The sequence below is a fragment of the Bufo bufo genome, chromosome 6, assembly GCF_905171765.1.
Source record: "Bufo bufo chromosome 6, aBufBuf1.1, whole genome shotgun sequence".
In the NCBI taxonomy this organism is placed as follows: Eukaryota; Metazoa; Chordata; class Amphibia; order Anura; family Bufonidae; genus Bufo; species Bufo bufo.
This window is the reverse complement of record NC_053394.1, coordinates 127,884,128-127,897,710: the sequence shown is the minus strand read 5'-3', so window position 1 is coordinate 127,897,710 and position 13,583 is coordinate 127,884,128. Positions and strand designations below refer to the sequence as shown.

The 13,583-nt window shown below is 45.4% G+C and overlaps 1 protein-coding gene across 2 annotated transcripts in view; it reads right to left on the bottom strand.

Annotated features, from left to right (window-relative positions):
* Nucleotides 1–13,583, bottom strand: part of COL20A1 (collagen type XX alpha 1 chain) — a 141,539-nt gene that overhangs the window by 55,640 nt on the left and 72,316 nt on the right. For both annotated transcript variants that reach the window (XM_040437853.1, XM_040437854.1), the window contains 2 exons: nt 2,440–2,579; nt 2,232–2,364 (listed from right to left, as the gene is read on the bottom strand). In XM_040437853.1, the coding sequence (XP_040293787.1) occupies nt 2,232–2,364; nt 2,440–2,579 (273 nt within the window). The remainder of the gene's footprint in view (nt 1–2,231; nt 2,365–2,439; nt 2,580–13,583) is intronic.

Sequence of the window (13,583 nt, the reverse complement as noted above, 5' to 3'; positions counted from 1 at the left end):
CCTCCCACAACTGCCATCAACATACAGTTCAATGTAAATAACATCACTCCCTCCCACAGCTGCCTCCAATATACAGTCCTATGTAAATAACATAATCCACTCCAACAGCCGCCTTCAACATACAGTTACATGTAAATAACATCACTCTGCCTCAGCCCCCTCCAACATTCAGTCCCATGTAAGTAACATCACTTCCTCCCACAGGCATCATCAACATACAATCCCATGTAAATAACATCACTCTGCCCCAGCCCTCTCCAACATACAGTCCCATGTAAATAACATCACTCCCTCCTAGGGTGTTTAGAGAAGAAAACAGCACTACTCACTGGATGTATTAAAAAATCTGTCCCAATGGTGGCGGTGCCAGCGGTGTTAGGTCCAAGCCGACGGGCCCCCAGCAATCCATAGAAGAGAATAATTACCGCAGCACTGTCTTCAGTCATATTTGGTTTATTCACCAACCGTGCAAAGTTTCGACTTCACAGAGTCTTTTTCAAGCATATTTCAAGCGTAATTAACTTACTATGAACTCATGTTGGGGAATGAATATAAAACATAGAGAGTGCTGCGGTAATTATTCTCTTTCTTCGTAGGGTGGCCACCAACTTCACACCAGAAAGCGGTACCTCACTGACCACGCCCCCAAATCGATAAACCACGCCCACATCGCCACCTTGGGGAAGGGGGGGTAGAAGCCAGCCAGTCCCCCCTTCCCAGTAGTTTAAATGAACCCCTTTCAGCGGTCCCCCGAGGGGTTAATAAATACTGTGAATGGGGGACTGCTGAAAGGGGTTAATAACCGCTGTGAAGGGCCTTTCACAGTAGTTATTAACCCCTCAGCAGTCCCCCAATCACAGTATTTATTAACCCCTTTCAGCAATCCCCGGCGGCCCACAGCACAGACCAGTGAGTACCTAATTTTCCCCCTAGTTATTACAGTCCCCCCTATTCACAAATTTCCCCCCTTTCAGTTTCAGCAATCCCCAGCCCGGCCACAGCAAAGTCTTTCAGACCAGTACGAGCAGCCTCAACTACCTCAGCGCAGCTGCGCTCCACAGAGTCTGTTCCTCCTTCCACTTCCCGCAGCGCCTGCAAACCAGAATTCACTAGCGCAAATCTGCAGGCAGCGTGTGACGGACAGAGGACCAGAAGTCTAAAAACCAGACTGTCCGGCCTAAAACTGGACGTCTGGCCACCATACTCCCTCCCCCTCCAACATACAGTCTGATGTAAATAACATCACTCCCTCCTACAGCCACCATCAATATACAGTCCCAGATGAATAACCACAACTCCAAGCATTGCTTTGCCTCTCCCTTCACTTACCTCTCCTCATGTAGCAGACCTCACCACAGCATCTTCCCCAGGACTTCTCCTCTTCACTGCTGAGCGTCCTCTCCTGCACTGGTCACATGATGGTGACATCGTCGCAGGACCTTCTCAAACACTGCCTGTTTTACTGGTCACATGACCTGTGATGTCACACAGGTCATTCAGCTCTTCCAGTGCATTAGATTAAATTGTATTGCGGCAATACAGTTGTATCTAGCTTAGGGTGGCCACTGGCTTCACCCCAGAAAGCCGGACCTCACCGGCCACGCCCCCAACCTGACAAACTACGCCCACATCAGTGAAGCCACGTCCCTATCCCGCCATGCCTGAATTGACTGGCACGAATCTGCAGGACGTGTGATGTCAGTGCGCTAAGCGCTCTGCGCTTTTGACTAGTGATCCGGATCATGTGACATGTGAGTGATTTAAAGTGCCCCATACTAGTCTTGCCGAGAGTAGCCGATAACCGCAAAATAGGAGGACTTTTGGTCGTCTGTCCTGGCCTTGTGCCAGACGGAGGACCAGGAGTCTAAAAACCAGACTGTCCGTCCTAAACCGGACGTCTGGCCACCCTAATCTAGCTGGCAGGCAGGACATTCCGGGCCTGGGACAAAACATCAGGGGCCCAGGTCCCGAATGTTTTAACCTAGCAACGCCCCTGACCACAGGTGGACTCCAATCAAGGTGTAGAAACATCTCATTCATGATCAAGAGAAATAGGAGGCCCCCAGAGCTCAATTTCAAGTGTCATAGCAAAGGGTCTGCATACTTATGTCCATGCAAAATTTTAGTATTTCATTTTAATACATTTGTATTTTGTAAAAATTTCTAAAATTACACAAGGATGCATTCATTGTAAATAGATAGATATGAGATATTATATTGGTTTTTCTTACCTGTATTGTAGCGTACAGAAGATGCATCGCTCTGAGATCCATCCATGTACCGTGCAGATATTGATACCTGGTATTCTGTACTATACTCCATATCATACAGCACAGCTGTTTGCTCACTGCCAACGGTGGACATCTAGCAAACGAGGAGGACTACAATGACCAGAATGTTTCTCTAGTTTATGAGGATATTTTGGAACAAATCTCAAACCTGGTTTAGTCTTCCTCCACTCAGTGGAATCCACTTGATTATATAGGAAGTCACATTGTCTGCTCCTGGATCCCATGATACAGTAGCTTTGTCGCCAGAAAGATCTACTACTTTCAGACCTCTAGGGGGCGGAACTTTCACTGAAAAATATAAAAACAGCAAAGGCTCTAATGGGGGGGGAAACCAAAGGGGAAAATAATGGGATATGGGAAAAGGTTCATGTCACAGTGAGATCAACCTTGAAGCTTGGACATTGACCACCCAACACCATCGAGCATCATTTTGTAGGGAGAGCCCTGAGTCAGTCCAGATTTTGCTGTTCAGAACATGCAGAGTGGAATGGGCATTAGTATTGGGTCCAGGGGCTACAAAAGTAAGGACCACATAAATGTAATTTTCGCTACCCACATTTTGTCCTTACTCCACACAGCAGCAATATTTCACACCTGTGCTTTCCCTTTCTGCTATTGAGATCTGTCATAGGATCTCAATAGCAGAGGAAAATGCTTCATTGTCAACGGGGACAAAACTGAACGGAACATAGTGCACCAGAATGCAAGCAGCGTTTTTCTGTCCGGCATGGGATGCGGAGCAAGATGGATCCATCATGACATACAATGTAAGTCAATGGTGTCTTATCCATTTTCTCAGACACAAAAGAAAACGGATCAGTCACTAAAACCATTGTATGTCAATGGGGGACGGATCTGTTTTCTTTTGTGTCCGATAAAACTGATCCGTCACCATTGACTTACAATCGTTTTAGAGACGGATCCGTCATGGCCATTTTAGAGATATCATTGAAATTGTCACGGCGGGGAGGGGGGGGAAACCCCCCACCGTGCGGTGTCAAAGGGTAAAAGGGGATCAGCCTGGCCAAAAGGAGTAATAAGAAAGCAGGTCACCTCCTACAACATCCCTAATCCTCTCCCTGACTCCTCACCGTATGAGCGGACCCCGATGGTAGGACGACTCATACTCAGGATTCCTAGAGACCCTAAGTCGCCCTGGTAATCCCTCATCAAGGAACAGGGAAGAGACAACCTGTTTATCCCAGTCATGGAGGAACAGGAGTCTCTATCTGAGGCCAGGCTGCAAGGAGAGGGGGACACATACAGCTATAGAGATGGCAGGTAAGCGAGACCAGTAACACACTTACCTGCCACAGACACACTGACTGGAACCCGTGCACAAGTGCTGGTGTCCACACCAACATTAAAGGACACAGCACACACCACAAACCACACAGGGACCCAGGACACCCATAGCTGCAATAAACATAAGACAGGGGAATGTCTAGCAAACATGACACCAAACACCACCAGACATGTAACACCAAACTAGACATGCAAACACCCTGAACTTAACCCACTCCATACAAATAGGGACAGGAAGGGAAGGAGACACCGGGATAACATTGATGACCACAAGGGTGGCCCTCACTGGACAGATGGAACACCCTGGACTGGAGCAGAGCTCTAGCACCAACAACAGCTGAAGTACAACTGACCCCAGCCAGGGAGCCACAGGGGATAAAAGCCAAGTGACCACACTGGTAAGCACCCGACTGTATAAGGAGGGTGATTAGGGACTGATGGTCCCCCCTCCCCTTTCCCCCCTTAGGGCGTTTATGGAGCTGGCCCCATTACATTAGTGCGTAAGAAGGTGGTTATTTAGGGCCATTAAGGGTTAATGCACTGGGGAGCCTTCTTAGACAGGATGTGGGCGGTTCAGGGGATCCTGGAGATACATATACTCCCTCCCGATGCTGGCACTTCCTCTTGCCAGTGGAAGCAGATTGGCCCTCCCTCCCTCTGTGGTGATCCTTGGGAGGCAGATCAGGGTTCGGGGTTATGTTTGGCTATGGAGACTTGGTTATTCTCTTTTTTTTTTTTTTTTTCTATTCTTAAGAATCCACGCTGGGAGTCCAGCATTTTGAACATCGTTCCGATGATTACGGCTTTGGAGAAAGACGAATTATGGTCAAGTTGATGAAGTCACAGCTGGCGGCATTTGAGTTCAGCAGAGATATGGTGGTGGCATATGGCGTACGTGCCCGCTGGGAGTCCAGCGGTTGGCATACTGCTCTGATGATTACGGTTTAACTTTCCCGCTGGGAGTCCGGCGTTTGGCATACCGCTCCGATATTATGGTTTATTAAGGTTTGCCGCTTTAATAAAGAAGCTGTGGCCGATCACCATCCAGCAATAAAAGTGACACAGTTGTCAGTGTTTTTGTTATGGGTAAAGGGGCCAGAGGTGAGTAAATGGTGGTCTCCTTCTTCCCTAGATACCAGCAGTCCTAGTCAGGAAGTTAACCCTTACAGCACTAGACAGAGGGAGGCTACAACTTAAAGGGGAAGTGCACACACAAGCATACCAAACACGTAACCACCGGCAACAGCATGCGTGGCAACCATGTCACGGCAATCACCCAGAAGACCGAGACACTGCCACTGCATGCTCTCACAGCAACACGTTGTCGCGGGCAACCGCAAGTGTGGCAACAGTGTCACAGCGTACACCACAGACCGTGACAGGGATCCATTCATAACGGATGCAGATGGTTGTATTATCATGACAGATCCAGCAAAAACGCAAATGTGAAAGCAGCCTAAGGCTGGAAGTCAATGGAGGACAGATCTGTTTTCTATTGTGTCAGAGAAAAGTCTTGCCCTGCACCACATAGCGGACAGAAAAACGCTGCTTGCAGCGTTATTCTGTCCGCGATGGGGCTGCAACCAAACAGAACAGAATGCATTTTAGTGCATTCCATTTCGTTCAGTTTTGTCCCAATTGACAATGAATGGGGACAAAACGGAAGTGTTTTCCCCCGCTATTGAGATCCTATGACGGATCTCAATAGCGGAAAAGGAAAGCTCAGATGTGAAAGTAGCCTAAACCGTCAATGGCATGTCTAACAGCAAGTAAGAAAGTAGCACTGGAGTATAATACAGGATGTAAATTTAGGATCAGTATAGGATAAGTAATGTAATTAGAGGTGACCGAATTTTTTGAAAAAAATTTGGTTCGATACAAATTTATTCGTGGCAAATCTCTTTATAAAATGGCTATTTCCTGGCTGCAGAGAGCCTTTATAGTGGTGTAGAACACTGTGTCTTGCAGTAACACGCATAGGGAGTCTGCTGTGGTAGTGAAATAATACTGTGAGTCCGTATGACATGCAGATGACAGGCGTCGCTCTTAGAATCACTGCACACTTCACTTATTTGGACAGTCACGGGGCCAAAACTGACCAAATAACTCAAGTATGAACTCAGCCTTACAGGTCGATGTTAGCGCCAAGAAGAAGAGCACTCCTTTCACACCGTCGTCAGCTGATTCCACATAGATGTCTACAGAACCTGTTCTATTAAACGCTTATACAAGTAGAGCCCCCCTACAGAGTGGAGAGGGTGTGAGCAGTAACTTTGTGTCGACGTCCCTGATTATTTTGCCCTTCCTCTGATCCGTCAGAACAATAACCCCCAAAAAACGGATCCTGTCTGTTGAGCATCCGCCTTCACTCGGTCAGCATTTGGTCAGTAATCCATCAGTATTGCTAATGCCAAAAAAAAAACAGGAGTGGATCCAAAACAGAGATGACACGTGAATGGAATATTTGCATGTCTTCTGCTTTTGGCTACCAAATCACAAGCCAATTCTGATGGGACCATATAGGCCCTACAGCTGCTACACAGACAGGATCCGTTGTGCGTCTTATTTTTATATCCTTCTGACAGATCAGAGGAAGGGTCAAATAAATGATGATGCCAGCCAGGCCAAAAGGCAAAATAATGGCCCAGTCATGAAGTGGGGAGGGTCGGAACAGCATGAGAAGTCCACAGAGTGGCCCTATGACATAGTGGTGAGGTGAAAGCAGAATGAGGAGGCCACAGAGTGGCACAATAACAGTGTGGAGGTGGCGACAGCATCAGAAGACCACAGAGTGGCAAGGTGACCTAGTGTGGAAGTGGCAGCAGCATCAGGAGACCACAGAGTGACCCGGTGACAGAGTGGGGAGGTGGGTGGCAATACCAGTACCAGCTGAAGATGGTGGGTGAAAGAAGGAGCACTTGGCATCAGATGTGTGGCATCAGGTGGGTGGCAGCATCAGAATAGTAGCTGAGGCAGGTAGCCAGAAGAAACCGGTCTCTTTTGTCAAAGTGTTGGTGTGGCACCATGGATGATCTAGTCTGATGCATCAGGCATTGGTGGGTGGAAATCCTAGCTGATCCACGCCTGATTCATCTTGACAAAAGGTCAGTCCCTTCACATTTTGGGTGGACAGGCGAGTTCTTCTTGGGGTAACTATGGCCCCCGCCGCACTAAACACCTGCTCTGATGCCACACTACTGGCCGGGCAGGACAGCTTTTCCAGGGCAAACTCGGCCAGTTGCGGCCATAAATCCAGTTTGGCTGCCCAGTAGTCCAGCGAATCTTCAATGACGGCTGGTAGGGTGCACTCCAAGTATGCCACCACCTGCTGGTTAAGGTTATGCTCTATGTCTAGCTGCTGGTGAGTAGTTTCTTCACTATGCGGGTGAAGAAAGCTGCCCATCAGCGACTGACTACATAGGATGTCTCTATAGTAGTTCAGTTTGTCCTCCCTCTCAGCGGGTGCAAAAAAGGCCCCCCATTTTGGACCAGTAGCGAGGGTCCAACAAGGTGAAGAGCCAGAGTCATCCCTCTGCCGAATGGTGACAATTTGGCTGTCACAACGCAAGCAAGTGAGCATGCATCAGGCCATTTGTGCAATTGACTCGGAGGGACTCCCTGCCTCCATCTCCACTGCATACTGCCACGGTGTGTCTGGGTCCTCTGCCTCGTCTTCCTCATCGCCCTGTAGCTCCTCTGGCTGCTCCTTATCTCCTGTCACCTGTGTGTAAATGCCACCCATTTTTCTACACATTGCTTGTGCTCCAATATTCTCCTCCTCCTTCTCCTCCAGTTCAGCCCCCCAGGATTCGATTTCTTGATGAAGGACACTGAGCAGTTCCTCCCCTGAGTGACTCCGTTCACCCAGGCAAAGGAGGTGTAGAACAGCATGACACCGCCGTGCCTTGCACAGGGCCATCTTTAACAAGGGGCAAAAGGGGCAGCTGCCCCGGGCCCAGTTGCTCCTGGGGGGCCCAAGGCAGCTGCCTCTTGAGCCCTGCTGGCCACTGCCCCGAGTATCAGGCTATCAGCTACACAGGGGGGTGCTGCCATGCCATGCCTGCCAACACTCCAGGCAGCGTACTGTGAGAGCTGTGATTTTCTAGGACCTTAGATGACATCATCAACATGTGACCAGTAACCTAGCAATATTACTGGTCACATGGCTATGAGGTCATTACAGGTCCTGTCTACCAGGAGTGTTGCTGCAGGAGAAGTTTCCCATAATTGTGGAGCTTTTTTTGAGAAGATTACACCAGGAAAAGGTGACAGGGGCTGTAATGCTAATATACTGTAAGCTACTGTATAGTGGGGTGCTATACTGCTCTACTGTATACTATGGGGGTGCTGTATACTGTATATTGTGGGGTGCTTTATACTGTGGGGGCTGTATATTTTGGGGTGCTGTATACTGTGGGGTACTGTATACTGTGAGGTGCGGTATTCTGTATAGTTTGGGGTGCTGTATACTGTGGGTGCTGTATATTTTGGAGTGCTATACTGCTGTACTGTATAGTGTGGGGTGCTGTATAGTGTATAGTTTGGGGTGCTGTATACTGTGAGGTGCGGTATTCTGTATAGTTTGGGGTGCTGTATACCGTGAGGTGCTGTATACTGTGGGTGCTGTATATTGTGGAGTGCTATACTGCTGTACTGTATAGTGTGGGAGGCTGTATAGTGTGGGGTGCTGTATAGTGTATAGTTTGGGGTACTGTATACTGTGAGGTTCTGTATATTTTGGGGTGCTATACTGCTCTACTGTATACTGTGAGGTGTTGTATACTGTATAGTGTGGGGTGCTATACTGCATAGTGTGGGGTGCTGTATACTATAGGGTGCTACACTGCATACTGTGGGTTGCTGTATACTATAGGGTGCTATACTGCATACTCTGGGGTGCACTGTAACGCTAGGGTGAACCGAGCCCCGGTCTCCTTCCTGCAGAGCGGTGCCCACTTCCAGCCTGAGCCCAGCTGCCCAGAGCACTGATCCTGAGCCGCTGGAGTCTTCAGAACTGTAAGTATTTACATCACTGTACTCTACCAGGTGTGTGGATTTTTTGTGTGTGTGTGTTGTGGTGGTGATTGCATGCTAGGGTGTGGGAAGGCGGGATCCAGGGGGCCCAATTAAATTTTTGGAGGCAGAGGACATGGTGGAAGATGAGGAGGTAGAGGCGGACATTGTCGCCGGACCAATGGCGTGAGAACATGAAGGCAGAAGCGGCGTCACCTGGCCAAGTCGCTGGTGTGGCTGGGCAGGCCCCAAAGGACATATATTTCCCTTGACCATAGTTATAGCTACCGACCAATTTTCCCCAAAAAGGCTGTATCGCAAACAAATTTCACCACTGAATGGCTAATCGACGTAATTCGGTTCATACAGAAGAAAGTCAACAATCTCCTATTCATTTTCCCGTATTCTTTTTCCTATTAATACACCCCAAAAAAATAAATATAACAATCACAATTCACCACAGAATGACTAATAGGACGTATGTATCTATCCTGTTAATACACCCTGTAAATGGCTGTAGTACAATGGAACTTCACCGCTCAATGGCAAATATTTTTTTTCTGCCACTAATACACGCCAAAAAGGGCTTTAGAACATATAACTGCACCGCTGAACAGCAAATAGGCCCTTATTTTTTTCCACTTATACACGCCACAAAAGGCTTTAGAACATATAACTGCACTGCTGAACGGCAAATATATTTTTCTTTTGCCACTTATACATGACAAAAAGGGCTGTAATTTTCGCACTTCACCACACAATGGCTAATAAGCCCTTTTTTCCCCCACTAATACCAAGCCAAAAAATGCTTTAGAACATATAACTGCACTGCACAAGGGCAAATAAGACGTAGAAATATTTCCTTGTCATAAACCCTGTTAATTGATGTATCAAACAGCACTTGCACCCCAATAACAAGAACGATTTGCTGGAATTACAGAGCTGTATAATGGCAATTTGGATCCCCAGTCAGTGCAGCAAGGTGTAATAGGATTGTTCCTATTACCCAGGCTGTAAACTCCCCTACTGACCCCTGTTCTACATAAATGCTGTGGAATGATTCCTCCCTATCCTTTCCCTACACCCTGAATAATCTTTCCCTAAACTTTTAAATTGTTTTTTTAGCACAATTACGTTTTTTCTAGCACTGTCCCTAGCGCCTGCTGACATCTCTCCCTGCACTAAGTACACTGGAAAATGGCAGAATCCAAGATGGCTGACGCTATTAATAGGGCTGTGACATCACAGGGCTGGCTGGCTGCTGATTGGCTGCATGCATGGCATTATGGGTGATCCCGCCTTCCCAGAGTTCCTTTCTCCATGTCCTCACATGTGCAGCAGCCATTTTAGGAAAAATGTGATTCATTACCACGAAGCGTGAGGAAATTCGGATTTGGTGCGAATCAAATTTTTACTGAAATTCGGATCGAATTCCACTTCGTCAACTTCGATTCGCTCATCTCTAGTGACTCCACCAGCAGAATAGTGAGTGCGGCTCTGGCGTATAATACAGGATGTATCTCAGGATCAGTACAGGATAAGTAATGTATGTACACAGTAACTGCACCAGCAGAATAGTGAGTGCAGTTCTGGAGTATAATACAGGATTGTAACTCAGCCATGTTCAGCCATTTCTGAGTTACAAGGGTTAAAAATCAGTCTGTTTTCAATCTGTCACAGTCTGTTTACTTTTAATCCCGGTTTAAATACCGGTTAAAACTCAATTCTTATCAAACTTATAAAAATATAGCTTAACCCCTTCCCGACCAGCGCCCTAATAGTACGGCGCAGCGGGACGTGACTTGCCACCCAGCGCCGTACTATTACGGCCCACTGATCGGGCGGGTGAAGGAGCTGCGCCCGCCCAATCATTTGCAGGGGATTGGCTGTTCCCGTTAGCCGGACCCCTGCTGTATGCTCCGATGCGGGTGAGGGAGCCCATCGGGTCCCCGCTCTGCTGTGGCAGGGACCCGATGGGTGAGAAGGCAGCCCAATGCCTTGCACGACATTGGGACCTGCCTTCTACGGGTGCCCAGGAGCAGTGATGGCTAGTTCGCAGTGTTTGCCAACGAACACATGCAGGCTGCCATCTTTAGAAAGGCCCCCGGCGGCTGTTCTCGGAACTGCCTGCTTCCGGTGACCGCATTTAACCTTACTAAAGATGGCAGTCCGCATGTGTTCATTGGCGAACACTGCGAACTGGCCATCACTGCCCAGGAGATCCAGCCTCAGGCTCGGTCTCCTAGGCAACCTGTTAGATGTATTGTAATGCATTGCAGGGGGATCAGACCCCCAAAAGTTAAAGTCAGAAATAAAGTAAAAAACAGTTTTTAATAAAAAAAAATAAAGGTACAAGTAAAAAAAACAAAAAACACCTCTTTTCCCCTGATTTTATAATAAAAAAATTGGAAAAAAACAACCACATATTAGATATCGCCGCGTTTATAACGACTGGCTCTATAAATATATCACATGATCCACCCCGTCCGATAAACACCATAAAAAATAAAATAAAAATAAAATTTAAAAAAATGTGTCAAAAAAAGCCATTGTCACATAAAGTGCAACACCAAGCGATCAAAAAGGTGTATGTCCCACAAAATGATACCAATAAAATAGTCACCTCATCCCGCAAAAAATGAGCCCCTACATAAGAAAATTGCTCAAAAAAATTTAAAAACTATAGCTCTCAGAACATGACACTAAAACATAATTTTTTTTTGTTTTAAATGTGCTATTGTGTTAAAGTTACCCCTATAGGGATTGTAGGTCTCAAGAGACCATTGGTGCACGAATTGTGTTAAAGTGAAATAAATAAAAATACACATATTAGGTATCGCCGCGTCCGTAACAACCAGTTCTATAAAAATATCACATGACCTAACCCCTCAGGTGAACACCAGAAAAAATAAAACATAAAAACTGTATCAAAAAAGCTATTTTTTTCACCTTACATCCCAAAAATTGCAACACCAAGCGATCAAAAAGGCGTATGCCCCCCAAAATAGTACCAATCAAACAGTCATCTCATCCCGCAAAAAATTAGACCCTACCTAAGACAATCGGTCAAAAAATAAAAAAAGCTATCGCTCTCAGACAATGGAGACACTAAAATATGATTTTTTTTTGGCTTTAAAACTGCTATTATTGTGTAAAACTTAAATAAATAAGAAGTATACATATTAGGTATTGCCACATCCGTAATGATCTTCTCTATAAAAATATCATATAACCTAACCCCTCAGGTGAACACTGGAAAAATAAATAAATAAAAATTGTGCCAAAATTACCAATTCTTTGGTCACCTTGCCCCATAAAGTGTAAAAATGAATGATCAAAAAATCATATGTACCCAAAAAAGATACCAATAAAAACTTCAACTCTTCCTGCAAAAAACGATTCCTGCACAAGACGATCGGCAGAATTTTTTTAAAAAATATGGCGTTTAGATAATGGAGACACAAAAACATAAATTTTTTTTTCAAAAATACTTTATTATGAAACTGAAACAAACAAAGAAAGTAGACATATTTGATATTGTGTCCGTAACAACCTGCTCTATAAAAATAGCACATTATCTACCCTGCCAGATGAATGTTGTAAAAAAAATTTAATTAAAACTGTGCCAATTTTTGGGTTACCTTGCCTCACAAAAAAAAGTAATATAGAACAATTAAAAATCATATGTACCCCAAAAATAGTACCAATGAAACTGGCACCTTATCCCCTAGTTTCCAAAATGGGGTCACTTTTTGGGAGTTTCTACTGTAAGGGTGCAACCAGGGGGGCTTCAAATGGGACATGGCATATAAAAACCAGTCCAGCAAAATCTGCCTTCCAAAAACCATACGGCGCTCCTTTCCTTCTGCGCCCTTACATCAGTTTACGACTACATGTGGGGTGTTTCTGTAAACCGCAGAATCAGGGTAATAAATATTGAGTTTTGTTTGGCTATAAATTTTATTTTTTTTCTGTGATTTTTTTCGTGAATGTGGCCTGAGACATCCGCATATTTATATATCATACTGTGCAGGATGTTTTTATCTTTGTTTTTTCTGTGATTTTTTTGTCTATGTAGTATTTACTTGAGGGAGTGGCACCTTCAAGTGTGAATGCGCTCCTATTTTATCTTGGCACAATGTGTCACGAAAAAAAGTCTGGCTTGGATAAATAAAAGCGTTCCAGAGTAATTATCACAAAGAGACACATGTTGGATTTGCAAAAATTGGCCTGGGCAGGAAGATGAAAACTGGCCCAGAGTAGAAAGGGTTAAAAAAGTGTTTATGAGGTCAGAAGATCAAAAGGTACACATGAGCTGTTAAAGAAAACAGACAGATTTTTAATCCTTGTTTCTCAGAAACGGCTGAACATTTTTAATAGAGGCCAAAAAGAGTACAATGCTAATTTTTTAAAAAGTCCCCAAAGGTGTACATAGCCTTTAATATAACTGGAATGCCTTGTTAAGTATATTACAGGATGTAACTCAGAGTTAATATTGAAAGTAATGCGATACAGATATATTACAAAGTGGCTCAACTTTAAGTATATAATATATATATATATATATATATATATATATCCCACCTTTTCATCATCCTGCACTTCAAAATCCTTCTAAAGGATGTTAAAGGGCTTCTGTCAGCCCACTAAACCGTTTTTTTTTTTTGTTTAATAATAATCCCTACACTGCGATCTCTGCATACATAAGTAAAATAATAATTTTCGTTCAGTAGAATTTGATAAAACGCTAATTTTATAATATGTAAATTACCTTGCTACCAGCAAGTAGGGCGGCTACTTGCTGGTAGCAGCCGCATCCTCCGATCCTAATGACGCCCCCTCCGCATTGTGATTGACAGGGCCAGCGAACGGAATCGTTCTCTGCTGGCCCTGCCTGTTTTCATTCAATATCTGGAGCCTGCGCCGCGGCCGTACCTATCTTCAATCTGCGCAGGCGCACTGAGAGGCGGCCAC